Source organism: Gobius niger, assembly GCF_951799975.1.
Source record: "Gobius niger genome assembly, chromosome: 21".
NCBI classification, from domain to species: Eukaryota; Metazoa; Chordata; class Actinopteri; order Gobiiformes; family Gobiidae; genus Gobius; species Gobius niger.
This window is the reverse complement of record NC_136872.1, coordinates 7,786,389-7,814,260: the sequence shown is the minus strand read 5'-3', so window position 1 is coordinate 7,814,260 and position 27,872 is coordinate 7,786,389. Positions and strand designations below refer to the sequence as shown.

Genomic DNA, 27,872 nt, shown 5'->3' with positions numbered 1-27,872 from the left:
CAAAAAGAAAGACAATTGTAAAACTTGTGCTTGCAAAGAAGGGACCACCTTTATATTAATTTCTAACAAAAGAAGAAAAGTCCCTAAAGCAACATCTCCCCTTGAGCCATACTGTATCGAGCAAGTGGTTACTCTTGATCAATGCACACTACTGTTTTCCACCACCATTGTCATTCTCCATTCACCGCTGCACACTCACAACACGCGTCAACATAACCATTGTCATACCAGACACTCCACGAAGGCCAAACAAACACACCCACAGCCGCAAGGCACATGCCTGCAGCACGAGCCTCCGGTTTCGCTTGTTGCAGAACGCTCAAACTTGTGACACACATTATTTGACAACACATGCCAAAACTATTTACTAGAATGATCCTTTATGTTTAATTGTGCCATACTCATTCAGTTCCAAAACTATGTCATAAAAAGTATATAATATCTACAAGTAAACCTCCTTTGAACCTTTCACCCTTGCAACACAGCCCACGGGTCACAAAATAAAAAAAAATAGAACCAGCATGAGCTTCATTACCATGACATGAAGTTGACCTTTGCTTGTCTGCTATAGTAATCACACTCGCAATTACAAAACCCTATGTTCATTCATGCGGTTTCCAAGCTGTGAGTCCGGATTTAAAGCTAGTAGGTGAGTCCTAACATTATTCAGAGAAAAATCCTCGGATAAAATGGTCAAGAAAGCATTTGGTGCCAACAAAACCAGGAAGAACCCACCTACCCAACTCAAAGTAAACAGTGCTGCGAATTTTAAAATTGCTTGGTATCGAAAAGTATGGAATAAAAGCATTAGGAATTTGCAAACATAGAGCACAACAGAACAAGTCAAAAGTCTGAACTGTGCACCTGTTGTGGCTCCCTCAGTGATGCCCACAAGATCTTATGAGGACCAAGCGCTCAGTATTTTCATGACTGACACTGTACATAATGATCTCACCTGGGGCCTTATGGTATACAGTACACAAACAGGCCAAAAGCCGGTGGAAAAAGGCAGTATTGATCCTATGACCTGTGGCTGTAATGCGATCTGGAATTAACAGCCATTCTCCGATCATCCATCCCTTTTAGTCACTGACACTTGGTCCCCGCGGTGACGGATCAACTCGGTCCGATGATATGTCTCGCTTTGGTGGAACGACATGGGAACAAGGTTCGGTGGTTAATTTGAGGCTAATGTAATTGTTGCGGCATGGACTGTAATCAGCTAATACACAGGGGAGATTATATTTATGGAACTGCGCTCTGTTTACAGACTGTCAATGCAGCTGAAAGTGAGGTGTGTTCAAGCCAATCCAGTCTGAGAGGTTTGTTCTGGCCAAAGTTCAAGGCTCCAAGAGTGTGGCCAGGTGCGACATGTCAAAGGCACATCGGAGTCTTGAAGATTAAGAAGATTGTAAGTATCAGACCGCTGAGTGCTTAGCTTGGATGGACAATTGTGGCGATACGGTTTATTCATTTAGAGGGTTGACACTCCTCAGAGGTGTCGGGTGTCAGTGTTCGTTTGACTCTTTGTCAGCCCCCAAAACTTCCGAATTCAGATATTTAACATTGTCGTTTACCTGACACAATGTACAATAGCAAACCACAAGGGTTCCTTTAGTTCCAAGTAAGAGCGCATGCAAGGATGGTCAACTGACACCTTCAAGCATCCGGCACGTTTGCTTGGATTCTGAAATGGTGTTTGTTTGTTTGTTTGTGTACCACAGATCATTCCAATTGTGTTGGTGTGTGCGCCTTCAAATGAGTATGAGATGAACGATTTCAAATGCCATTAGGTCCGTGATCTTCCGTTGTTCCGTTGCTCCGTCTTGTCGTGAAATCAGGTACGATTTTAAATTCCTCCAACGCTTCCCCATCCGATGACAATAACAAACAGCCCATCTGAAGTCAAACAATCCAGGTCAGTAGCCATTGGCCAACCCAAGACCAACCCAAAACCCCTAGCTCGCGCTGTTATCGTTATTCTTATGTTTTCAATTTGCAAATACCAGGATAAGTTTAGAAAAGGCCAAAGTGAACAAATCTTGTGGGAACAGGAAAGAAAGTAATCAGAACTGGTAAGGGCAGGATGTCCATTGTTCTGACTGTCTTATCTTAAGGCACACGTCCAGTAGGGGAGGAAAAAATGCAAACAGGCAGCCAAAAGATCATCCCCCCTCATGGAACAATTGACAGCTCCTACAATGAAAAGCAGTTAAAAATAGTAGTAGCAGTAGTAAACAAACCGTGAAGCTATTGCGGGTACAGAAATTGAAAGAAGAAAACACAAGTGCACTGTCTGTCGCGGAGACATCCTTCCCCAGTTGGAAGGTCAAGCGTCTTTACAGCCGTCGCGGACGAATCCTAGACAAACAGTGGCCAGTGTTGTATCGGTCGTTCGTTTCCAAGTGGCACTTAACAGCCTCTCGTTAATGACTTTCTCAATACATGATGGAGCACCGACCTCTTCTTCCCCGTGCAGAGCTTTTCCTCTCATTAGAAACCCACAGCCATCGACGCTCAGTGCCTCACGGGTTCTACCAGCAGGAGCCATGTAAACAATACAGATACGGTCCAAAAATCGATGGAGCAGCGAGCGTTCGGGATGTTGGACCTATTACGTAATCGTGGCGTGAAAACAGCTGTCGGAGACCCTCACTCAGCTGTCAAAGAATGTCAGTTATTTTTGAGTATGGATAATAACAAACATGCCACAAATGATGGCCTCCGCATTTGCAATTCTGGGATGAGGCATTCTCATGAGCTGAGGTCAAGTTTAGCTTTTAGGCTTTAGGATATCAACCAGTTTTGCATCTTTTAGATTCCAAACCACCAAAAGATTTGTCATATGTGCTAGCTGCTTGTGATAAGGATATTGTGTAACCGACCGAAAAATAACGCGATATTGTGCAGCCCAAGTCCTTAAAGGAACAGGCCACCATTTTTACATACTGACTATGTTCTTACCTGAGCTTAGAGGAGTTGATGCGTACCTGTCTGGTCTTTGTGCGTGCCCTGAGTCACGCAAAACGACCAAAGATGTTGTTAGCATTGGGCCTCTCCCAATGTATTCCTATAGCTCCAAACGGAGGTGAAGTTGGAAGCGACCAAGCTCTTCCACAGGCACAAAGACCAGACAGGTATGTATCAACTCAGGTAAAAACATATCTCAGTATGGAAGAGCTGTGGCCTGTTCCTTTAAGCATTTGTAATAGCTCAACATTTTGTTCAAGTTACCGACAGTGCAATAGGCTTGATTGACTTCTATTTCGCAATTCTGTGCTTGTTTTGCAAATAATATGACCTTAGAAGCTTGAAAAATGCCAGAGAGGTTCTCTTTAATCCACGCTATTTCTTACAGTGGACAAACGATCTGTGACTTTCTACGTCCTGTAAGCTACATGTCTATTTGCATAGGAAAACACAGTGCTGGGAGAACAGCCATGAAGCCACACTGACTTGACAGTTCAGCTCGCTTCATGCACTAAACACTACCAGCCTCTGTCAGTGCTACATGTTCAAGCGCGGCTCAGACAATAGAGAAGCGAGTGCACAGTGCAGCCAGTGACAGCAGCCTCCACGACCCCACGGCCTGCTGTAGACACTAGACAGTGTGGGGTGAATGCAGAGGCAAAGGATGACTGGGGCTTTAAGGGCAGAACCACCAATGTCCACTTAGAACTGGCGCTAGCATGACAATAACAAATGGGCGCAGTAAACAGAAGGCGTTATGCTTTTGTTATAACATGGTACGCGCTGTTTTCAAATCTTACGCGTTGAAAATAATGTAGGATATGACTGACTGCACGACACTGAACAGCTTATTGAATGATACATATTTATGCATGACTCATTTGCCACATTCTACAGCTACAAAGGCCTATGCGCTCTAAAACAAAACACATTTCTTAATAATAATAATGTAAAAAGATCTCACCAGTGCTGCTCATGGCACCAGTCGGACCGTTCCCCAGTCAGATGATAGGACGCAGTAGAAATAAGCCACTATCCACATTGACAGTGCATGGAGGATGGCAGCAGCAGCAGTAGCCGCAGAGTGCGCGCGAGCCTCGGGGATGCAGGCGTCCACAGCGGGCCCGGGAGGATGAGCTTCTGTGAGGATCTGGAGGGAGGTGCAGGGGAGGCTCAGAGAGACACCCGTCCCGCCGCGGCAGTCACTGCGGACAGAGCGGCTCACGAGACGCTTTGGCACACACGCACGGCGCAGGTTGGGTGTGGGCGCGCCGTCCAGCAGCATCAATGCGCAAAGCTGAGACAAACGGGGACGAGCGCTATTTCCGGGAAGTGCTTCAAATTAAAGCGTCGCAGAAATATGCAAAAGTGTCTTGAGCTTCTCATTTGTAAACATATTCATTCGACATTTTCATTAAGGTACTTGTTTTGAGATGACACTAACGGAATGAGATTGTTTTTGTCGTCTAGTTGTAATCTCAGATAGTCTATTTGTGGAGATGATACAGTGAATCTTCTCAAGAAGCAGTGACCCTGAAAAGAGACTCTGCATGTTGTGAAAACTGAAAGTGCTTCTGAACTCAGTCCTGTGAAGAACTGGGATGTGAGTAATGTGTTTTTGGTCAGCGTGCAGAGTTTGCCCCTTGGATATAAATGCATAAGCGTAACGTTGATGTAAACTTGTGTGCTGTCTTGAATGTCTTGAATGCATTGCACTTAATCTATATTCGCTTCCTGTCCATTGATAAAAGCTCGCAGCAAACCTTTTTATCTGGACGCGTATCCTCCGTCCTTTGGCGCCACCTTGTGATGACTCTAAGGAGTTCTATAAGGAGTTCTATGGTATTATTGTAATATACAGTATGTATGAGCTGCTAAAAAGAAAAAAATCTATCACATGGCAGCAAAGGGTGAGCAGATCACAAATAGCTACCACGAGTACCTTGAAATGAAGATGATGATGTTGGTGAAATAGTCATCCTCTGCTGCTGATGTAGGCCACATTTCCTTCAGGCCTCTCCATGTCAAAAACTACTTGATGTCAGTCACCCTTAAGCAGAAAAACATTTTCAGCTGAGTGCAAATTGATTCAAGTTTATGAAAAGGACAACTTAGTAAATGTCTCTTGTACTTTCATTTCGCTTGTGCATTTAAAGATATAATTGTAGCCTATGTCAGCAAACAAGTTGCTCTATCTTAAATAGCCAACTTAACGTTTAATATCTGCTATCAAAACTATATTTTGCATGTGCTATTGTTAAACCAATATGGACTGTATTGTTTTCTAGCCATTAGCCTTTTCATAGCAGATGCGTTGTCACATTGTCGCCGCGTCTAAGTAACATTTTTGAATCGTTTTTGCCTTTTCATTGCTCATTTTCTCGTGTTTTTATTTTACCACTTTTTTTCTGCTGTGTTTTCATCCTCGTTGTCGTCGCTTCAATTAAAAAAACAACAACATTTCTAATACGTAGGGCCGAAGCGATCGCGCCTCAATTTGGACCAATCAGATCTTTGTGCGACTGGTGACGTCAAACAGCGGCGACCCCGTTCCAGCATGGCCTCCAGTTGTTGACTTCTCGTGGCGTGTGTGTTGTCTCCTGCGTCTATTTCAACCAGAACTTTCATATTTTGTACATTTTATCCGCTGACAAACGGGAGCGGACATGGAAAGCTGCGAGTCACTGGGAATAGAGCTGGCTGTCCCTGAGAAAGACCGACCGGCGCCATGTTGTCCTCACGGTAAGAAGCCCAAACAGGATCCTGCTCACTCTGATAGACATGTTTTTGATGCCTTTCGATCATTCAGGCAATCTGGACTTTTTTCATTATCATTATAGCATGTTGCAATTGCGGGCACTATAGATTTGTTGACATGGAAAATAAAACATATCTTCAATAAGTTAACTAAGGTGCAAAGATGCAAAGCCTACCAGATTTTTTAGATAATGTCAACATGCCATTCTTACTTCTTCATATTCTATTGTTTTGTATTTGTATTGCGTAGTCATTCAAACAATAGAGACTCTAGAATAAAACAGACTTTATTAGCTCTTCCTATTGCATATGTTTGCTGTATTATTGATTAAAGTGACTCTTCCAGGTCCAACCTTGCTATTTGAAAAGGTTAGTGAAGGAGGAGGCCGGAGGTTCTACGCCTGCTCAGCCTGCCGAGACAGAAAGGACTGCAATTTTTTCCAGTGGGAGGATGAGAAAGTATGTTCAGTTTGTAGCCTCAAGGTAATGGCTTCAGTTTTATAAAAAATCATGTGTGTGTGGCAGGTGTCAGAGGCCAGACAGTTGGCCAGAGAAGAAGAGAATAAGTCCAAGATGCCACCGTTTACCCACAGAGAGCACTGTGCCAGGTAAGAACTCGATGATGATTTTCCATTGAGTGATTTGACATATCTCGGCATTGTACACAGTAAAGTGCGCCTTGATTTTTACACTCACTACTCACATTGAGATGACAATACAAGCAAAAGACAGTAAATATGTACACAAAAAGAAGATATAGCAATATATTCTATGTTTAGGAAGGGGTACCAGACATTTCAGGCTATACTATAATTATCTTTTGAAAATTCTCTAAGGCACACTCTGTTAAACACGTTAACTTAAACTGTACCCTTGTGGTTGACAGGTTTAATAAGTTTGTGAGCCTGGCGGTGCATGAGAAGAGGTTCTGCACTGAGTGTCAGTTGCTGCTGTTGCCGGGGGAGCAGGCCGCCCACTCCTCTCACAGACTGATGGAGGTGACCAGTGCCCAGCTGCGGAGGCCCAGCGTCCTGCTGCGGCCCCTGGAGAACAAGAAGAGCAACGCCCAGTACCTGTTCGCCGACCGCAGTGCTCACTTTCTGCTCGACACGCTGGTCACGCTGGGGTTCAAGAAAGTGCTGTGTGTGGGCACTCCCAGGTGATTTTACATGTATTGTTTACATTGACGTCGGGCCAAACTTTATACCAGTTTATTTAAAGGCTTTGAGAAATGTCGATTTGTTATTTACAGGCCAGAATATTCTTTCTTTGAGTCTCTATTACAGCTGCACAACATAAGAACAAAAATCTGTTAACCCACACTCTAATATTGTGATAATGATGTATAGAAAAACGAACACCTACAACATTGCTTAGTAGCACATTACCATTGTTCCAAAAATATATATACAATGTAAAGTTTACAGAGCTCATCAAAGTCAATGTGCCACAGACCTGCACCACCACCATGCTATTTCTTTATACATCATTTTGTCTCTCTGCTGTCTGTTAGACTGCATGAGCTGATCAAGCTGAAAAACCTTGAAAAGAAGGAGGAGCCCATGAAGAGTCTGCTGCTGGACATAGACTTCAGGTCAGTAGCAAGTTACAAATGCTTTAGTAATAATTCCTTTGTCATTTGTTGTCAGAGGGTAAATAAGTTGTGTTATGATGTTCAGGAAAAGTTTTTTTGTGGACAATGTTGGTCCATATTCTTTTTAAAGCCGTGAAGGGGTGTTATTGTGGGGCCGCATCGCTCTTGATTTGGGGTATTTTGGAATGTAGTACCTTTGAACTACATTTGTGAGTTGTGGCAGAACTCCATGTGGTCGGGCCAGGCCTCAGCAGCTGGTTTGATGAAGCGCACGGCGGGAAACAGGGGCTCGGTGAATTGATGGTGAGCCCGGTCAAACACCGGCGTCACAGCAGCGGAGAAGCTCTGCAGGACCCCCATCGTCTCTGCGTCATAGAACACCACCTGGCCCCTCTCAAACTGCACCCACACCCCCACCTTCTTTAGCCGTGTCTGCCCCACGACCCCCTGGCATGGCACGTGCCTGCCATTATGCCAGGCGGACAGGTTTTTATTTCTAAACTCCACGCACCACGAGTTCATATTCCGGCCTAGCTTGCATCCTTTATCGCGCCCTTTCCTCTCCAGCCTCCCGTAAGCCACGCCCACAGCCCACCCGGAGCAGCAGCGGACATCCACTTCCCAGTACGCCTTCCCCGAGGAGACGGGGGCGGAGCCCAGAGCGCAGCACACTCTGTCAAACTGTAAGGGGTGCTCCGGAGCTGTACGCGCCCGTCCATAGAACAGGCCCCTGCCCTCTGGCGTGACTGTGAGGTGAGCGTGGCATGTGTGGAGGTCAACCACGACTGGCTTCATATCTGAAAGAAAATACCAGTTGTACAACAAACTGCGTTGTTTAGGTGGAACGTTAGTCTTGAACTGTTGCGTCAGCCACTATTGGCCAACCTGACTCACCCAGGAGCAGTGTCTTTCTCTGCAGCTGGACCTTCAGTTGTTTAGTGACAGACGAGAGCAAGTTCACCAGCCTCTCAAATCTCTCCTCATTCAGCCCGATAGTCTTCTCCGAGGCGTCCGATTTCATTAAACTGGAAATGGTATTACATCACCATTGTCAACAATTAATCTCTTTATTCTCAGATTAAACAGATATTACCTGATATTCTCCTTCTTTCCCTGGAAACATACACAATGGGCCATTATGTCCTTGCAGGAAATTTGTACTATGAATTACTATGAATTGTTTGTGTAGTATCTGTTTACTTTAATACCTTCCTGATTCTATGGTGTTACTCAGAAACAACTAATCCCATTCATTTACTATTGGCATCAATGTAGTAGGAGGTGGAGTGGCTATAGTGTTTAGGAGGAGCACCATTAGCACGAGACAGAAGAGTGAAACATGATCTGCTTTTCAGGACATGTTTGTTAAAGCCTAAAAATTACACCTTATGGAGACGGTGTCTGCAGTCTTTGATGAAGGGATTTTGCTTTGAGATCAATCTTGCAAGCCTTTCACCATGCTTAGTAGAATTTTTCAGTTCAAATTAAACCAGAGTTTCCCTCAGATTGTGTCTTACCTCCAATTCTCCACCGGGGGTCGCCTTTGAGTTGTCCTCCTGTGCTCTGTGCATGCTGCTCATCGCCTTGGACACCTGATCCAGATGTTGGTTCCAGGTCTTCAGCACCTGGTCTAACATAGTCCTGGTGCTCTTCAGGTCTATGTCCAGAGTCTCCATCGCTGCCTGTTCATCCTGCTTCAGCACTGCCCGCATGGCCTCAAAGCGGCCGTGGATCTGCTGCTTCATCGCCTCAGTTCTCGTCTGTGTGAAATTAGTGTTGCTTATTTGATATTGTTAATTTGTGGGGGGAAGAAAAACGGTACCCACTGCGAGATCTGCCCGCCGTTTCTTCAGAGACTGGATGCGGGCCTCGGTTTTAAGCCTTTCTGCTTGAAGCTGCTCCATCCTCTTTGACAACTGCTCCTGTCGGGTTACAATAAGGACTCAATAGCAAATTATCTGAAGAGCTTTGCAATTGTGAATACATTTGCATTTTTGTTCTAAAATCAATGATTTACTCTGATTTCATTGTGGTCTTACCTGGGTGGGCTGTGCTGCTGCGGCTAACCTCCTCTGCAGCTGCGGTGAGCGTGGGAAAGGCTGAACCCTGTCCCCAGTGGAGTCCAGGGGAGTGAGAGATGCCTCCTCAAGGGACATTTCTGCGAAAGATTTGGGTCACTTACAAATATATTGTACACATTTATGGTACAATACGTAAAAATGGCTTTGTTTTACGGAAAACCAGTTCTGCGAGTTTCAGACTTGAGAAAGCAGCTTACTTCGAGAATGATATGGGTTCTTCTGGGGTTTAACATGTTTGTTCTGAAAGTACAGTAAGGTAAAAGTGTTGTCCCGAGAGTATAGGCTTTGCCCTGTACTTTTACCCTGTGTTTTTTTATTATTATTATTATTTCAGTACCTTCACTGGTGGGTCACAGTTTTCAGTAGGTTGTCCTGACAAAAACAATGTTATATCCTTATACAAATGGCAAAATCACTGCAGCATATCGCCTTAGTAAAATGTGGGTCCTGAGGTCAGACTAGTTGAAAACCACTCTTATATGTGATTTGATGGACGCCTGGAAGACTAACCATGGTAGTAACTAATAGGGACAAATAAATCCTGTGTAGAACCAAGTTGGTTTGGTTAATGGAATTATTATGCTCCCATTTCCTGGCTCCTTTTGGGTTTAAAGTGATAGTTTGTAAGTTTGCAAAGTGAGGAGAGATGGCAAAACCTGAAAGTAAATAATCAAATTCCTTTGGTTAACTCTTTAACCAGAAAGCCCTTCTTATTTTGCAAAATGAGAAGAGCAGGAACAGAGTTTTCAAAAGTAAATGATCAAGCCCCTCCCTCTCCCTCCTGATTGGACCTCATACTGGTTCACAGGAAAAGCTCATCTCATTGGTCGACACTGGAGGATACTAGACATTGATTAGTTGCTGAGATCTGGGAAGGAGGGACTTAATAACAAAAAAAGCTATATATATTATTACTTACTTTACATCAAAATGCAAGATCAGGTGGTCGATTTTGCACACTTTATCAAATTGGTAGTACATTTATGGACTTCCGGATTATCACTTTAAAGGGAGGGTGAGACGCCTCATCATTGCAACAGTTAATTTGCAAAACAGACAATGTCTCTGTTATTAAAATGTTTCAAAAACATTTTATACTTTTGTTATTGTACTCTACATGTACTACCAGTGAAATTCAAGTTGAGTCAATTTTATCTAGAAGGCGTCATGTACTATTTGTATTTCACTTAATTAGATCATGTTTTTACTTTTTATTTGCAATAGAACTGTTCTTATTTTGTTTAATGTCTGATTCAGTCTTACTGCAAGATGTGACTGACATACTACACATACATAATGCATTGCTTATCACACCTTAAGTAAACTCAAGCAGCAGGACTGAAAAGTCTTTACTACATACTTCTCTGTGTTTTGCATTGCATTACGTACATATTTTAAGCATGCAGGACATTTACTTCCCCTTTCCATTGCAGATGTTCTTACCTGATTAGCAGATTTTACCGACAGTGTTAAAGCCGTATGTTTCTCCTGTGTGTGTGAAGAGAGCGTCGGGTTGCTTGTGCTCTGGGCGTGTGTTGATCCGAGCACAAGCTCCAGCCTGCACTACACCCTGCCCTGCCTGTCTGCCTCTTCACTGGGAGACAGGCCACATGACCCGCGGCCCTGTTTGCTCTGTGCATGTCAACTCTAGATCAGTCCAAACATGTTAATGACTCTTAATATACCAGCCATGTTGTGTGTTCTAGATACGCCCAGTTCTACAGCCAGGGAGAGTTCTGTCACTACAACATGTTCAACCATCACTTCTTTGGCGGAGAGGTGAGAAAGTGTCATCAGTAGGCATTTTGTTTGGACTGACATAATACACATACATAATGCATTGCTTATCACACCTTAAGTAAACTCAAGCAGCAGGACTAAAAAGTTTTTACTACATACTCCTCTGTGTATTGTATTGCATTGCATTACGTACATATTTAAGCATGCATGACGTTTACTTCCCCTTTCCATTGTGAAAGCTGCAGAAAGAATTTGGGTGATATTAATCAATGCGTTTGACGCAAATAGAGGTGTGCGCCATCAAAAGGTTAGCAAAGACAACAGCTGATGCCTGTTGGTACAAATTGGAAAGCATTATCACTCAGGATTTTCTATGACTAGTTATAGTTAAAGCAGTCCTGCACATGGAGCATAAAAATAGACTTAAAAACCTTATTTCGGAGCCTCAGCTTTCATATTTTACGTTTTATAATTTGAAAATATGTCTCTGTAAGAATTACATGGTAATAATGAAGTGATCATGACTGGGGCTCCTCCTGCTGGCAGCTATAGGAATAATTCCATACATAACTTACATAGGTTGGATACGGCGTGGTTAGCAGCTCCAGCAGTGCATGATAAACACACTCGGCTCAGCATCGATAATGTTGGATTATGGGCTCTAAAAATTAGGAGGACAGTTTTTGGGTTTGAACAATGACACACGTGTAATGAATGCTGACACCGTAGAAGAAGAAACGGCTCAATTGAACAGCTTTGTCCGAGGATTTACTCAAAACTGCGTGAAATCCTACTCCAGGTCTCTCTTTGACGAGGGAACGCCAAGGAGAAAAACACAGTGCTACTCATGTCTATGTTACTATGTTTAGCTGTTTGGCTGGTTCACAGGTTTGATTCACCTTAAATCATTACACAGCCAGAAGAATGACTTGACACTCCCTCAAGATGCCGAGGCGGAAGTAGTTAAATAATAATAATAATACAATTGATATATTTCACAACATGTAGTAAAAGTAAAAAATGTCTTATAGCTTGGCAAGACTCTCACGCATCTGCCTGTTAGAATAAGTTAAGAGGCTTTACTTGTATTTGAATAGTGGGGTGTTTTAACTAGATGGATTTTCTGGCTACAAACCCCAAAGGTACTATATTAAAAAAAAGAAAGCTGATTAAATAAAACTAACACTATTTGAATGTAGGACAGCAATTTAAAGGAATAGGCCACCGTTTTTACATACTGAGATATGTTCTTACCTCACTTTAGTCGTGTTAATATATCCCCGTCTGGTCTTTGTCCGTGCGCTCTGTCAGGCAAACGGAGCACATACGCAGCCTCTCCCACATACCACATAGCTCCAAAAAAGCTCACGATAGAAGCTACCAAGCTCTTCCACGTGTTCCCTATTTAAATAAAGTTACGTGAAGTGTTTTCATGCGAAGTATATTTACACAGAAATGTAGCATGTCGATTTTATAAGCAAATAAAAAGGGGGACTATATTGTGAGGCGTAATGATACGAGGAGTAAAACGTCCGCGCAGTAACTCCTAAAGGTTATTGACGGAAGTGAGCGGGGGAAGTCTTTAGGAGTTACTGCGCGGACGTTTTACTCCTCGTATCATTACGCCTCACAATATAGTCCCCCTTTTTATTTGCTTATAAAATCGACATGCTACATTTCTGTGTAAATATACTTCGCATGAAAACACTTCACGTAACTTTATTTAAATAGGGAACACGTGGAAGAGCTTGGTAGCTTCTATCGTGAGCTTTTTTGGAGCTATGTGGTATGTGGGAGAGGCTGCGTATGTGCTGCGTTTGCCTGGCAGAGCGCACGGACAAAGACCAGACGGGGATATATTAACACGACTAAAGTGAGGTAAGAACATATCTCAGTATGTAAAAACGGTGGCCTATTCCTTTAAGTAATGTTTTGTGACACAAGATAAGATGAGGGAGGACTTGATTAATCTCACAATGGAGAAATTCACTTGTTGCATCAGCTCTCAAACACTCAGGAGGTGAAAAATAGAAAATGTGATATCAAGTAATAGTAACTTGAGGTATACTATAAATAAAAGCTTTAAAGGGTAAATATATGCATATACATAATAGAAATAAAACAGAATTAAAAACAAGTCAACATTGGCAGTGCAAGTTTACAGTCATAGTGCAGGTGGCTGATAAAGTGACGCCGATACAAAGGTTATAGCCACGTGGTTTTGCAATATGTTCAATAGTATTTTTACACAACGCATATTTTGATTGACTTTGATGTTCTCACAGGCAGCCAGCAAAGTTCTCCAAAGCTTCCTCTCCGAGTCTGCCGGAGACAAAGTGGTGATGGTGGCCGACCCTCCGTTTGGAGGCTTAGTCAAACCTTTGGCCAACAGCTTCTCTCTCATCTCTCACATGTGGAAGGCCCAACAAAACGGTGGTGAGAATTATAAATTTGTCTTTCAGCTACGGCATTTCCTTTGATTATTTAAGTTATTGTTTTTAGTGCTTTTGGTGTCTGGTTTCTAGTTGAATTCTAAACCCACTTCTCCACTGTTGCCCCCCCCCCCCCCCCTGGTATGTTTCTATTCGCAGGCAGCACAGTCACAGAGATGCCAATGATGTGGATCTTCCCCTACTTCTTTGAGCCTCGCATTCTAGAGTGTCTGCCCTCATTTAGAATGCTGGATTATCAGGTACCAGCAATACCTATAATCACCAAAGGGGACATTCTGATTTGTTTGTACCATCTTAAACTTTCTGTGTTTCTGGAACAGGTGGACTATGATAACCATCCTCTGTACAAACACGGGAAAACGGGCAGGAAGCAGTCTCCTGTCCGGCTGTTCACCAACATCACTCCCCGGGACATCGTTCTGCCTAAAGAGGAGGGCTACAGGTATCCAATATAACGTCACCAACCATTGCACGTCATGATGATGCGACAAAACAAGTGGAGATCGCTTTAATTTGTTTGTTTGTTTTCTCGTAGGTTTTGCTTTGCGTGCGAGAGATACGTCTGGTCCCTCAACAAGCACTGCTCTAAATGCAACATGTGCCCATCCAAGGTACAGTTTGAGCCACTTCCAAGCACTAGTCAAGACCATTCTTTATTTGAAGGTAGAATTACATAGCAGATATTGTGCTACATCTTACCATTCTTAGGTCTGTGTTATATAAAGCATTTTTGATGTTTGCTTCTACCATAGACATATTTTTAATAGACCGTCATTCCTCCCCGTTTACCACAATGACCACATTCGAGGGGGAAATCATGGTGGATTTACAGACTCCTCCTTCCCAGCTCTGACGACGCATGTTCCTAAAAAGGGCATAAGGGCGGGATCTTCACTGTAGACTCGGCCCTTGCGTGACGTGTAGCTCGGTTGTAGCCGCGCAGCTCCAATGCTAACAGTCCGGCCCTCATTAGTATACGAGATTTCTAAAATGTTTTTACGAAAACCAGCCTGGTTTCTTTCATTGTAACTAACCCAGCATTATCACAGGAGGAATATCTAGCTGTAGAACGTTTTTAAAAATGAGAAACCAGGCTTTAAAGTTGCATTTAACATGTCTAAGTTGCAATGCTTTTCAATGGGGGACTAGCGGCTATATGGAGGTACTACAGCAATGGCGGCCCCTAGTGTCATCGTCACAAAGCAGAGCAGCAGCGGCCATTGCTTTCTACCGGTTAATTTAGAAAGATCGAATGGCCAACAGAGGGCAGCAGTGTGCGCTACAGTGATTTTTCTTCTTTCCATTTGTCACCCCCGCCTTATCGGCTTTACCCAAATCCATAAGGTCACAGCCTATAGGCCAGTGTAACATCTCATGCTAAGACCTACAAAAACCCATCTAAGATTTTTCCTTGCATTGTCGCCACTTTTTTGTGTTTGTGTTGGGTGTGTTTTTGTAGCTTCTTTGTTGCTTTTTCATCACTTTTTTGTTGCCCGTTTTGCTGTGTTTTTGTTGCTCTTTTGATGCTTTTTTTGCTGCGTTTTCATCCTCATTTATGCCTAATTTTTGTCTCTATTTTGACGTTTTTGTCCAAGAAGCTTTTAGATTTGGTTTAAGCCGAACTGTAGAAAATGTGCTCAGTTAAGAGGTCAAGGTTTTGCTTGATGCATCTTCACCATAAAATGTGCTGTATATACTTTTAGGATAGGATCAGTAGGCAGAGATTTTGCATTCACTGATTTTTATTTCCTGTAGGATGGAAGGGAATGGAAGCACTGCCTCACCTGTGAGAAGTGTGTCAAGCCCTGTAAGTTCTTTACAATCTTCTACAGTTATGGTTGAACAATGTAAACGATCAAATGGATTCTATGTTTCTGCGTTTTAGCCTGGAGACACTGTGGAGCGTGTGGCCGCTGTGCCCTCCCCGATCACCCGTGTGGCCTCAGCAAAGAAGAACAGGGCTGCTTCAACTGCGGTAGTCTGAAGCACAAGCGTAAAGCCTGTCCACAGAAAGACGCCCAGCGGACCCACAAGTAAGCCTTCTGCAACGTCCTGTCCACCCCCCTCTGTTAACTTCATTATTCGGTCTGACACGTTTTGTGTTGTGCTTAGGTATGGCTCCAAAACCAAGAAAGGGAAGAAAAGTATATTCGCAGGGCCGATCCACAAGGCGAAAGCGAAGAGGAAGTCTGGTGCAGCACGAAGAGCCAAGAAGGCAGCAGCCCTGTCTTTGTGAGGTTACTGGTTGTGTTTCTCACTGTTAATGATAAACCACTGTGTTATACATTTGAGATAAAGATATTGAAGTTTTCTCTTTATTAAAGCTACACTGCGGAACATTCCAGGCTATGTGCTGTTTCATCACAAGAGCAACTAAACTAGTAAAACTCACAACATAAAGAAATAGGACAGTGATACAAGAATATTTTTTCTAAACATAGGGTGAGACACACACATAAAAAGAAGTACATCTGCAAATACGAGGCATTTAAAAAAAAAAAAAAATCATTTAATAATTATGATGAAATACTAAAGGCAGTTTATTCCCCCAGCATTGTTCGGATTATAGTAAATTGTATCATTCTGTCTGCCCCATGACTGCATTCATCTTCGACACCTGCGCCCTGTTACGTGTCGCTGCCCACTTTGTAATCTTGTGGGAAGCCAGTCACCAACCGTGGCCCCGGCGAAAGAATTTGGTCCATCCCGAAATGACACTGGCCATCGATGTCAATCTGCACTGATTTAAAGGGCTCTGTTAAGTCTAGCATACGCTTTTTTTCTGTTGAACCTGTGTCAGGAGGATGCTGATGTGTTTGGCAGTGCAAATAGTTAAAGTGTATGACTGGTCGGACCGGTTTGACTTTGAAGAAAGTGTTGATGGAAGTCCAAGTGCTAAGTTCCTGACATAGTAATTTTAATCACTTCTCTTTTAAAAAACCCCAACTAAACATTCCCAGCAGACACTGACAGAGCAGCTTCTTCTAAAGCCGTCACTAATTGATTAGAAAAACTAAAAATAGGCGCATAGAATAAACTCACAATATAAAAACTGAATAATTAATATACAACAATATTCAATACAAACATTTCCCCCGATAATCAAATGTTGGCCTGTTATTTTCTGCATCAATCAAAATGAATATAACACAATTTCTGGAGTATTTAGTTGCCATCAAATTGTAAATGTTCATAATGCTTATTTTTGTGGTTGTAGGACAATATTTTGATGTCAGTGTTATGTTTTGAATATGTCCCTGACTTCGCAGCAGAGAGTGCATGTGTGATTTTTAAACCCCAATAAATTGGAACTTAATATTTTGCTGACCATAACCAACACTCCTGCCCAAACATTGGAATATCTTATCTTACCACATATTTTAAACATGCAAAAGAAAGCTCTTACAATTTTGTATAAATTGCAATATATTTTGAACAAACATTTACTTCTTTTTTTTTTTCTTTTTTTCATTCATTATGTCTTCTTGAGTAATAAACTAGTTTTTTGGTTTCTTTTTGAAAGACACTAGGTAAAAACAAACAAAGCTGTTCAAATACCTTACGCGTTTCAACAGACAAGGAACTACTTCCGTTTTCGTCAGAGGCGTCTCCTGATGTGCATGATGTGTCTCTTATTGTTGTTGTTGATGTTGTTCTTCCCAGGTGTGGCCACACTGACATAAGCAATTAACCTGTCAGTGTAGCCACGCCTTCCGCCGAGTGTTGATTATTGGTGATGGTTAAAAAAGAAACCAAAAAACTAAAGTTTATTACATTTACTATATGGTTCTCTTGTCACACCATACCTAACGTATGGCATAGAGATTTGGAGAAATACTTATAAAACTGGAACCAATCCAATTTCCCTATTACAAAATAAGATTATCAGACTAATTAATTATGCACCTTACAATTCACCAAGTCATTCACTGTTTATCCAATCAAGAATCCTGAAGTTCTATGACTTAGTCAATTTGTACACAGCAAAGTTCATTTACCAAGTTAAACAAAATAAAATCCCTAAATGCTTGCAAATATTGTTTACCCAGCGAGAAAGTAACTATAATCTATGTATATTTAGTCAACCACAAGTACATTCTACATTAAGGAAACACTGTTTATCAAGCAAAGGAGTTAAATTATGGAATAGCTGCTGCAATGAGTTAAAACAAGCTACGTCTCTTTTTCAGTTCAAAAATATTTGCAAGAGAGTAATAATGGAAAAATATTTGACAGAATGAAAATTAATTAAATATGCTTCTGGAGCGGACAATGGTCCACCCGTGTTATTTCAGCGAATGGATGGTTATTACCATTAACGTGCTGCATTTATGATTTAAAAGTGAAGGGCAGGCACAATGAGCTTTAGCTTCTGCCTGCGCCTGGTTATTTATTGTGTTCATTGCTTGACTTGTATGTTTTGAATGTTTTGAATCATTTGTAAATGACCAAACTGAAATAAACCGAAATATCTTATCTTACATTAATGCCCGAGAGGCTCATCTGAGACCACAACACTTGGCAAATTAGACTGAATACCTGACACCTTCAAAGGGGAATGCCTGTTGTATTGGAATGCCTCGAAAGTTTTTATTGTAGCTGACGGACTGGTTTCTGCAGAGCACCTCCCGCAGTTTAAGAAGCGCTGGCATCCTGATGCAGCTCATTCGGTCATGGCTCTTCTGACTCTGACTCTTCTGGTGCTGGGGGCATGTCTCCCGGCCCTGGTGCACTGCTGTGATGTGACCGACCATTTGTGCGGAGCTCAGGGTGAAGGCAACCTGATCCTTGGACTGTTGGCTGCGATTCACGGCTCTGTTAACCTCGATAAACGGATCAGGCCTGAGAGCTATCAATGTTCAGAGTGAGTGCATATTTAATTCATTATTTTATTATTAAAGTACAGATTTATAGCTTTAGTTGTTTTACGTAATCTAGCCTATTTATACATTTATTGTATTTATGCCGGTAGCGGTTTTCAACATGGGTGACCTGGGCAGTCGCCGAGGCAGAGAAACGATGCATCTCAGCATTTGGTTCTGTACCATGTTCCTCCTGCAGATTCCCCGTGTTCCAGCCACTGCAGAGCCACAACAGCAGATCTGCGCACCTCTTAAACTAAAAGCTTTTGCGAAGTTACGGCCTGCGCTCCATGTCCATGTGGTTCTGGTTACACTATAGGCGCTGATAGCACGAGGAAACAAAACAATGTGCGTGTGCAGTTGGCATACACATGATTCTGATCGCGCCATATGGGCATATCAGGACAGAAAGGACAGCAGTGCCCCTTTGTTCATAAAAGTGGGACAGTTGAGGAAAGTAGAGACATGTAGGAATAGCAACATCACTTAAAGGTGCATTATGCAACTTTTTATGAGGGAAACAGTGTTCTCTTTGACGCTCCAGGATCAATTGTTTAGGTTTTCCCACAAAACCAACTAAACAATTGATTCTGGAGCTTCCTACAGACCACTGGGATGGAAAGTAAAGGTGTCATGCTGACCACTCACACAGCTGCTGTGTCACTACAAGGTCAAATGCGCACAAATGTCAACCTTTCTTTTCCACATAAAAGGTTTCATAATGCTCCTTTAACAGCCCTTGTACCTGTTCAAAGAAGTCCCTCATCTGAACCTTTTATCTGGCAACAGACTTGGACACTATACTGAGCACAGCCAGGAGAAGATAGTTCACCTGGGGCGCCAACAGGCCAGAACCACCACTGCTTCATAAATTACAGTAGGGACACAAACGACAGGTATTTTCCCTACAAATACAGGACCCAGTTAGTACAGTGCAGGTGCAATTTCCCAATCTATGTTTGAAGTAGGTGGCTCAATCTAAACCAAAATGCATGCCGTGGGCACTCGTCAACATCAGCTCAAGAAAATAATTCTAGTTGCTGTAGGATTTTGTAGGGTCTTTTGTGTCCACATATTTTTACATTTTCAAGACTACATTGTCCTAAACCTAGCGTGCAAAATTTACAAAAACTGTAAATATAAGATTACGGATGTATTGGGCAAAAAGAAATATAAGCTAAATACACACCATCAAAAACAGTTTAATACAAATTCTGTTTATTTCTTTGCTGACTGAAAAGCAACTGTCTTTCAATTTATCAGTCAGTTCACCTGTAAATGTTTAATGGCTGCAGTTGATTCGATGGGGATTGTCTTGTTCAAGAGGGCTCATCGACAAACAATAAAGCTAGCAGTATGATGCCACCGTCCACTGAGGATAGGAAACTTCATTCTTTCATCATTTTTTCAGATATTCAATCATGTCTGTCTGGATCAAGTTACAACACAAGCAAGCTCTATGCCAGGAGCCTTAACAATAAACACTTGTTCTTGCTGGGAACTGTGAAAACTCTCATAGATATCTTTGATTCAGTGATTGGTGATTGGGGCGTTCAAGTGGAGAAATTCAGTGATTTTACCCACAGGATATTTCAAGCGTGAAGATTGTTTTACGCAAATTGAAGAACCCTCAGCAAAGTACCCCATGTTATATTTCTTATGAAGATTAAGATTATTAGGCTTTGTCCCATTTACAAAGCATATTTTTCAAGATCAAATCTGAGCTCAAATAAACAGGAAGTGCTCCACTTTGTCATAATGAGACACCACCTTGACAGCTGCATTTGTAACCTCATATTCAATTGTTGACATTCCTTTCAGTTTTGAACTAGTGCCTTTCATGAGGTCCTTGGCAACAGTCCATGCCATCGAGGAGGTGAACGCAGCAGGAGTGGTCCCTGGGCTTCATCTTGGGTACATGATGTTTGACACTTGTAGTCATGCGGGCAAGGCCCTACAGAATGTGGAGCTGATGCTTGCAGTCAACCACTCTCTGCACACAAGCTGTGACTACACAGACTACAGGCCGAGGGTGAAGGGTGTGTTGGGGCCCCGGTACTCCGAGACATCTATATCTGTGGCCAAACTGCTCAGCATCTACATGATCCCCTTGGTAAGTCTTGGTTTTGTCAGATTGTAGATTATGATTTTTTTCTTCCCACCCTAATCTTTTGCACACATTATTTAACTCAGCTGAGCAGCACAGCCTCCTCCCCAGCACTGAGTGATAAAGCTCGATATCCAGCTTTCATGCGCACTGTTCCCAGTGATGTGCACCAGACCAGAGCCCTGACACAGCTCATGGTTCACTTCAAATGGAACTGGGTGGGTGTGGTCTACAGAGACGACGATTATGGCAAAGCAGCATTGCAGAGCTTTCTCAGAGATACACAAAGAGCAAATGTATGTGTCGCCTACCAAGAAGTGTTGCCCTTCCAGTTCCACCCTCAGAACAACGCCCAGGATGTACAGCGGGTGGCCGGGCAGATCCGCTCCTCATCTGCCCAGGTGGTTCTGCTCATTCTCAAATCCAATCAAGTGGACGCCATCTTTAAAGAGATGATCAAGACTAACACCCAGAAGATCTGGCTGGCCAGTGACCTTTGGGCTGTGAGCGGGCCCCTGGCTCACATGGAGGGCATCAACCAAGTAGGGGACATTTTAGGCTTTAGCTTTATTGCGGGTAGGAGTGAATCCTTTGATAATTATCTTAGAAATTTGAGACAGCCTCCAGGAGGATACAATCACTTCATTGAAGAATACAAGAACCTACGGTTCAACTGCACCCCTGAATGTTTCGAGGACAACCCTCCAGCCTACTGCCCCTCTCCGGACCTTCTCAAGATCAAATCCCCTAAAGCCTGTGAGTACACTGATCCACAGGCCCAGAATGATGACTTCTTAGTGCAGACTCTGGATACAGGAGAAGCCTTTCTAGAAAGGGGGGCTGTCTGGGCTATAGCACATGCTCTAAAGAAGGTACTTGAGTGCAATGGTTCTTCATGTACAGGAGATAAGGACTTCCCACCTTGGAAAGTAAGAAAATGTTTTGTATGTGTTCAATACTGTAATACTTATTAACATTTGGCCTTTCTGTTTTTCAGCTTCTGGAGGAACTGAAAAGGGTCACTTTTGAGTATGAAGGGCAGATGTTCAACTTTGATGAGAATGGAGACTCTTTGAATGGTTATGATGTCATAATGTGGACTGAAGATGGTCCTCATCGGAAATTCAGTAAAATAGGAAGATACCGTGCTCTTGATGAATTAATCAAAATAAATGAAACCAATTTAGTCTGGTTTTCAACAAGCAATTCTACAGTAAGGCGTTAATACAGTATATTGCTCAATCATTGTGCATTAGTCACATTCTTGCCTAGTAAGGGAGTTCTCACAGGCTTTTTTATTATTTTAGGTGCCTTTTGGCAGATGCGCTGAACGATGTCCCCCTGGAAAATATAAAAAGATCCGTAAAGTCTCCTGTTGTTACGAATGCATAAAATGCAAGGCAGGCGAATTCTCAGGCGGCTGGGGTATGTGCAAAACAATAGTCAAATGTCAATCATGTTCAAAAATTTAACCAACCAAGGAAAAAAGTTAAGGTATTATACATATAACAAAGGAATGATGACAGGCATCGGTGACTTCAGGGAAAATTGGTCTTAGCAATTCAAGAACTGCGAAGAAAATTGCCATTAGCCTCCATGACATTGACGCTTCACAATTATTCCAGATGATACAAAAGCGGTCATCCCTGATAGATATCCCATGTGCTATTTCCAAACAGACCATGAAGACTGCAAAAGCTGCCCAAACGATACTTGGTGCCTCGAAGGCGCGGACCACTGTAAGCCTCGGTGGGAGTCCTACCTGCGCTGGAACGACCCTCATCCCATCGCCATCTTGGCCGCCGCCGTGTTTGGCATCTTGCTCTTGCTTGTCATCTTGGTGCTATTTTGGATCTATCGAGACACTTCAGCAATGAAAAGAGCAGAGGTGTCAATCTCCACAGTCATGATTGCAGGTTTGTCTGTCAGCTACGCGAGTGTTATCTGTTTTATGGGGAGGCCCAGTGTCCACCTGTGCAGGGCCCGTCAGGTCATGTTCGCTCTCGGCTTCACCCTCTGCGTCTCGTGCGTTCTCGTCAAAGCCTACCGCACTTTCTTAGCCTTCCTTCCTTTTGGCCGAGCGCTACATGGGAGACTGACGAGGCTCTACCAGCCTGCTGCGATCATTATCGTCTTAACAATCCTCCAAGGGATTATTTGCTGCCTTTGGCTCATCTTTGACTCTCCCGATATCGACCGCACACCGCCATCGCCGCTAAATCTGAAGAAAGTCATCCAATGTCACGTGGGCACCGAGTACATCGGATTCGGGATCATGCTAAGCTACATCGCCTTGTTGGCTTTCATCGGATTCCTTTTAGCTTTCAAGGGCAGGAGGGTTCCTCAGCAGTTTAGCGAAACGGGCTACATTATCTTTAGCATGCTAATGTATTTGTTCGTATGGGTATGCTTCGTCCCCGTCTTTATCACCAATAAGGAAGAGAGAACAGCAGTCCAGGCGTCTGCAATCCTCGTTTCCAATTACGGCATTATCTTTTGCCATTTTTTGCCCAAGTGCTACGAAGCCATATGGGGACCTGACACCGGCACAATGGAGAGGTTTTATAATAGAATAAGAGCGATGGCTGGTCGCACAGTCCCCATTGCTCCCACGGCAAATCAAGTTCAAGTGCCGCGCGGCGATATCCAAACAATGCACACAATCTCTGAAAATGCGCTTCGCTCTACCCAAAACGAGGGGTCAAATACACAGCCCACACCCGCTGATAGTTCCGCGAATCAGGTCCCCATTAGGAGCATTACCGCTCTTTGAGATGTTGGCCTTCATCTCCTTTAAAGCTGTGGCAGTCAAATCTTGTAGTGGAAAACCAGAGCGTTGTTGTGTGTCCAAATTAGCTAAATTAGCACGGGGTTAGCTTTAGCAGTCCGCCCCGTTCATGTCTCTACTCAGTCTGAGACATGCTTCTAATTAAAGGAACAGGCCACCGCGTTTCCATACTGAGTTGGTGCGTACCTGCCTTTGCGTTTGTGCTCAGTCATGCAAAAAGACCAAAGATGTTGTTAGCATTTAGCCTCTCCTCTATTGAGCCAAATGGGGGTGAAGTTGGAAGCGTCTAAGCTTTTCCACGTTTTCCCTATTTAAATACAGTTATGCGAGTAGTTACACGATCCAAGCATAGTTGCACAAAATTAAGCATGTCGATTTTCTTAGCGGGTAAAAAGGGGAACTATATTGTAAGGCGTAGTAACACCTTAGGAGCACTTCGACGTCCGCACAGTAACATCTTCCGAATTGTTTATAAGGGAACAACAGCTGTAATTTTAGCGCTATTTTCAACCTACAACTGTATCGACGAAGTTGTAGACCAGATTGCAACAAAATGTTAACGTTTTCACAATTCTTTTAATTTCTATTTATGTTTCATGCCTCCAAGTCCCGACCCTTTACAAACCATTTCTGTTCTATTTTTTATGCTGTGAAATAATGGACTGTCTCAGGGATTTCTTTTGGAAGTGTTTTTTCTTCATAAAAAAAAAAAGTAATTTAACATAAATGCTCGTTATGTTACTGATTATCCTCACACTATCAGTTTATCATAGTCTAATTTTATTTGTATATAAAAATGTCAAACATAATATTAATATAATCACACAAATATTCATATTTTTATATTTATGTATTATTTTGATGAAATTATTTTTGTAATCTTTTTCAGATTAATAAAATGTGTTATTTAACTGTCAAACTTATTCTTATTACATAGGGAAAATGTTGAATGTTCATTTAATTTCCTAACATGTGATTTTGTTGAATATATAATTAAAATTTCTTTCCGGCTCATAAAAACAACAAACAGTCAAGTGGTTTATCATGCCCCAGTTATGTTTTGATCTTGATCTGATGAAACAAAAACACTTGTACGTGACTATGTCATGGGTGAATTGATGCTGTGCAAAGCTCTTCTAAATCTTTTTTACAATCTCATGTTGGAGTTTTTACTGACATCACCCCACATAGATAAATACTTTATCTCTTCAACCTGTAAAACCTTTACATCTGCCAGCATTCCTTGTTTATCTCATGGAGTTTGGGGAATTTCCCCGGTTGGACACGAAACTGAAACTGAAAATAAGGTGTTGCATCGGCCTCAGGCAATTATTGTAAATCAAATGCATTCATGTGACAATACATTCCAAATCTAAATGGAAGCTTTAATATTTGGATGGACTGGCCAAAATTCTATGTAATTTTCAATAGTCTAGGTTTATAGTCTGGCCTGTCCTTATGAAACAAAGACATACATTTATATTTGTCTCTCTCTCTTAATGAACTAAGGAAATATTTGTTTCTATCCAATCACTAACACTGCTGTCAGAGTGAGCCAGTAAAAGAGGGAGATGGACTCCATAGAAGTACTCCAATTACTGATTACTCCTTCTAAAAAGTAATCTGATACTGATTGCTAGTTACTAAAGGCGATACCCGGAATGGAAATTATTTTATCCTCCTTTAGTATATTGTAAACTCAAATGCTTTTAGGGGAAACAGCATCCTTCAAATTATAAATATTATGAACTTTCAGGCTATTTTTGCAGCATTTTTGTGAACGTGAGCCTGAAAAGTGACCCTGCAAGTTGTAAAATTGGCCTATAAACTTGTCCCTGAAAAGAATTTGGATGCAACAAATACATTAGGAAAGTTACGAATGAGTTTGGACCACAAACAAGATTTTAATTTAGTGGCTTCCCTTTTCATTGTTTGCAATAAACATATGAGGTATAGGGCCTTTAAGGTTTAAAAAAGGATCAAACCAGGCTGTTCTTCCTGAAGTCTGAGTGAGGCTTTTGTGTTTTAATAAGTTGGACATGGCGTTGACAATGGCCAACAATCTCATAAACTCCTTATTTCCAGCCAATATGAATTTTCAGCTGTCAAAATATTACAAAAACATGATTCAGTAAATACAATCTAATGAGCTGTTTACCTCAAGTGGAGGAGTTCAAGTATCTCGGGGTCTTGTTCACGAGTGGGGGACGGATGGAGCGTGAGATCGACAGACGGATCGGGGCGGCGTCAGCAGTGATGCGGTCGCTGTATCGGTCTGTCGTGGTGAAGAGGGAGCTGAGTCGGGGCAAAGCTCTCGATTTACCGATCGATCTACGTTCCCGCCCTCACCTATGGTCATGAGATTTGGGTCATGACCGAAAGGACAGGATCGCGAATACAAGCGGCCGAAATGAGTTTCCTTCGCAGGGTGGCTGGGCGCACCCTCCGAGATCGGGTGAGGAGCTCAGTTACCCGGGAGGAGCTCGGAGTAGAGTCGCTGCTCCTTCACGTCGAAAGGAGCCAGCTGAGGTGGCTTGGGCATCTGTTTCGGATGCCTCCTGGTCGCCTCCCGCGGGAGGTGTTCCAGGCATGTCCTAGTGGGACAAGGCCTCGTGGAAGACCCAGGACACGGTGGTGGGACTATGTCTCCGAGCTGGCCTGGTGTCGCCTCGGGGTCCCCCCAGAACAGCTGGAGGAAGTGTGTGTGGACCGGGAAGTTTGGGCATCTCTGCTGAGACTGCTGCCCCCGCAACCCGGCCCCGGATAAAGCGGAAGAAAATGGATGGATGGATGGAGCTGTTTTGTAAGTGTTATCATAATACATCACTGTGTTACTAAAAAAAAGTCATCTACGTAAATACAGAACTGGCATACAGCACCGCATGTTTTGATTCCAAAAATATAGGCCTGTATACTGATCACTGTTTTATTATAATTTATTAGTTCTCCACCACATCCAGAAAAGCAAAAATCTCAAAGTAACAAAGGTTATACAGGCACATTTAACACAGTGTAGTCATTGAGATAAACATTTTTCAGTTTGGTCAGAGCTCTGGTCAGGAGTCGGGCTTTGCTCTTGGAGAACAGACTGACGAAGTCCACTGGTCTGGCTGCAGACTCGGTGTCTGGACAGAACCGTGGAGGGTTGAGGTCGTCTTGGGGCGCTGTGTGCATGGTGCTGTTCATGAACCTACAACACAGGACACATTATGGATAACACACCACCAGGGGTCACTCTTGCTCCATCACCTCAACCGAACCACTGAGCAGTTCTATGAATGAATGAATGAATGAAAGTGAACATCATCAGTCGGCCTACATGGACTAAATGCTTGAGCTGATAACAATGATCGCTTTTTACTAGTTTGAGTGTGCTAAAAGTCCATTTCCAGATAACCCTGGAAAGTTGCATTTCTTTCCCATACAATTTAGCATTATTTAGGCTTTGAAATTCCTTTTGGCTTTCATCAGGCCTGTTTGATTTTAGTAGATTAGCTTAGACCCTTCACTGTAGGCTGCAACATGTGATTTAAAGTAATATGAGTGAAGAAATGCACAAATAAAAAGAGACAACGACTATTGTGAAAACTTACACCAAGACCACTTCGCCATATTTCTCAGTGGAGTAGGTTGTGACTTAGCACTCCCTCAAGATGCCTAGGCGGAAGTAGTTGTCATAAAATTGATAGATTTCACAACATGTAAAAGTGAAAAATGTCATTTAGCTTGGCAAGACTCTCACGCATCTGCCTGTTAAAATAAGTTAAGACTAGAGGCTTTACTTGCATTTGAATAGAGGGGTATTTTAGCTAGATGGATTTTCTAAAGGTACTACATTAAAAACACTATTTGCATGTAGTACAGCAATTTAAATAATGTTTTGTGACACAAGATAAGATGAGGCAGGACTTGATTAATCACAAAATTGAGAAATTCAGCTCTCAAGAAACACTCAGGAGGTGAAAAATAGACAGGGTTAGGGAAAATGTGCAAGTAATAGTAATTAAGTAATAGTAACTAGAAGTATACAATAAATAAAAGCTTTAAAGGGTAAATATATGCACGTACACAATAGAAATAAAACAGAATTAAAACCATCTAAGTCAACATTGGCTGTGCAAGTTTACAGTCATAGTGCAGGTGGTTGATAAAGTGACGCCGACACAAAGGTTATAGCCACGTGGTTTTGCAATACGTTTATAGTATTTTTACACAAAGCACATTTTGATTGACTTTGATGTTCTCACAGGCAGCTAAGAAAGTTCTCCAAAGCTTCCTCTCCGAGTCTGCCGGAGACAAAGTGGTGATGGTGGCCGACCCTCCGTTTGGAGGCTTAGTCAAACCTTTGGCCAACAGCTTCTCTCTCATCTCTCACATGTGGAAGGCCCAACAAAACAGTGGTGAGAAATGTAAATTTGTCTTTCAGCTACGGCATTTCCTTTTGATTATTTAAGTTATTGTTTTTAGTGCTTTTGGTGTTTGGTTTCTAGTTGAATTCTAAACCCACTTCTCCACTGTTG

At 42.5% G+C, this 27,872-nt stretch overlaps 3 protein-coding genes across 3 annotated transcripts; 2 read left to right on the top strand and 1 right to left on the bottom strand.

Moving 5' to 3' along the window:
• Nucleotides 1–5,517: 5,517 nt before the first annotated feature.
• zcchc4 (zinc finger, CCHC domain containing 4) lies at nucleotides 5,518–15,925 on the top strand. The gene is made up of 13 exons (XM_079579630.1): nucleotides 5,518–5,712; nucleotides 6,074–6,186; nucleotides 6,253–6,335; nucleotides 6,614–6,886; nucleotides 7,241–7,321; nucleotides 11,109–11,181; nucleotides 13,428–13,578; nucleotides 13,734–13,834; nucleotides 13,916–14,037; nucleotides 14,131–14,206; nucleotides 15,351–15,402; nucleotides 15,481–15,628; nucleotides 15,708–15,925. Exons 1-13 carry the CDS (start codon nucleotides 5,637–5,639, stop codon nucleotides 15,829–15,831), a joined length of 1,473 nt encoding a protein of 490 aa, XP_079435756.1. The 5' UTR covers nucleotides 5,518–5,636; the 3' UTR covers nucleotides 15,832–15,925.
• LOC306980608 (uncharacterized protein) lies at nucleotides 7,481–9,526 on the bottom strand. Its single transcript, XM_079580034.1, has 6 exons — nucleotides 9,361–9,526; nucleotides 9,148–9,243; nucleotides 8,839–9,081; nucleotides 8,415–8,434; nucleotides 8,216–8,346; nucleotides 7,481–8,118 (listed from the first exon to the last, which is right to left on the bottom strand). Exons 1-6 carry the CDS (start codon nucleotides 9,475–9,477, stop codon nucleotides 7,523–7,525), a joined length of 1,203 nt encoding a protein of 400 aa, XP_079436160.1. The 5' UTR covers nucleotides 9,478–9,526; the 3' UTR covers nucleotides 7,481–7,522.
• A 2,343-nt stretch (nucleotides 15,926–18,268) lies between the features above and the next one.
• On the top strand, nucleotides 18,269–27,853 carry LOC306980746 (G-protein coupled receptor family C group 6 member A-like; the record flags this gene model as incomplete). The annotated part of the gene is made up of 8 exons (XM_079580175.1): nucleotides 18,269–18,459; nucleotides 20,279–20,570; nucleotides 20,651–21,493; nucleotides 21,562–21,777; nucleotides 21,872–21,989; nucleotides 22,244–23,193; nucleotides 27,602–27,752; nucleotides 27,843–27,853. 8 exons carry the CDS (start codon nucleotides 18,269–18,271, stop codon nucleotides 27,851–27,853), a joined length of 2,772 nt encoding a protein of 923 aa, XP_079436301.1.
• Between the last annotated feature and the right edge of the window lie 19 nt (nucleotides 27,854–27,872).

Excerpts from the sequence above, each read along its gene's own strand:
- zcchc4 (XM_079579630.1), top strand. The coding sequence starts at position 5,637 with ATGGAAAGCTGCGAGTCACTGGGAATAGAGCTGGCTGTCCCTGAGAAA. Across the intron at positions 6,336-6,613 it reads CACAGAGAGCACTGTGCCAG|GTTTAATAAGTTTGTGAGCC; the intron begins GTAAGAACTCGA and ends TGTGGTTGACAG. Across the intron at positions 15,629-15,707 it reads GACGCCCAGCGGACCCACAA|GTATGGCTCCAAAACCAAGA; the intron begins GTAAGCCTTCTG and ends TGTTGTGCTTAG.
- LOC306980608 (XM_079580034.1), bottom strand. The coding sequence starts at position 9,477 with ATGTCCCTTGAGGAGGCATCTCTCACTCCCCTGGACTCCACTGGGGAC. Across the intron at positions 8,435-8,838 it reads CCCCCGGTGGAGAATTGGAG|GGAAAGAAGGAGAATATCAG; the intron begins GTAAGACACAAT and ends GTATGTTTCCAG. Across the intron at positions 8,347-8,414 it reads GGAAAGAAGGAGAATATCAG|TTTAATGAAATCGGACGCCT; the intron begins GTAATATCTGTT and ends TACCATTTCCAG.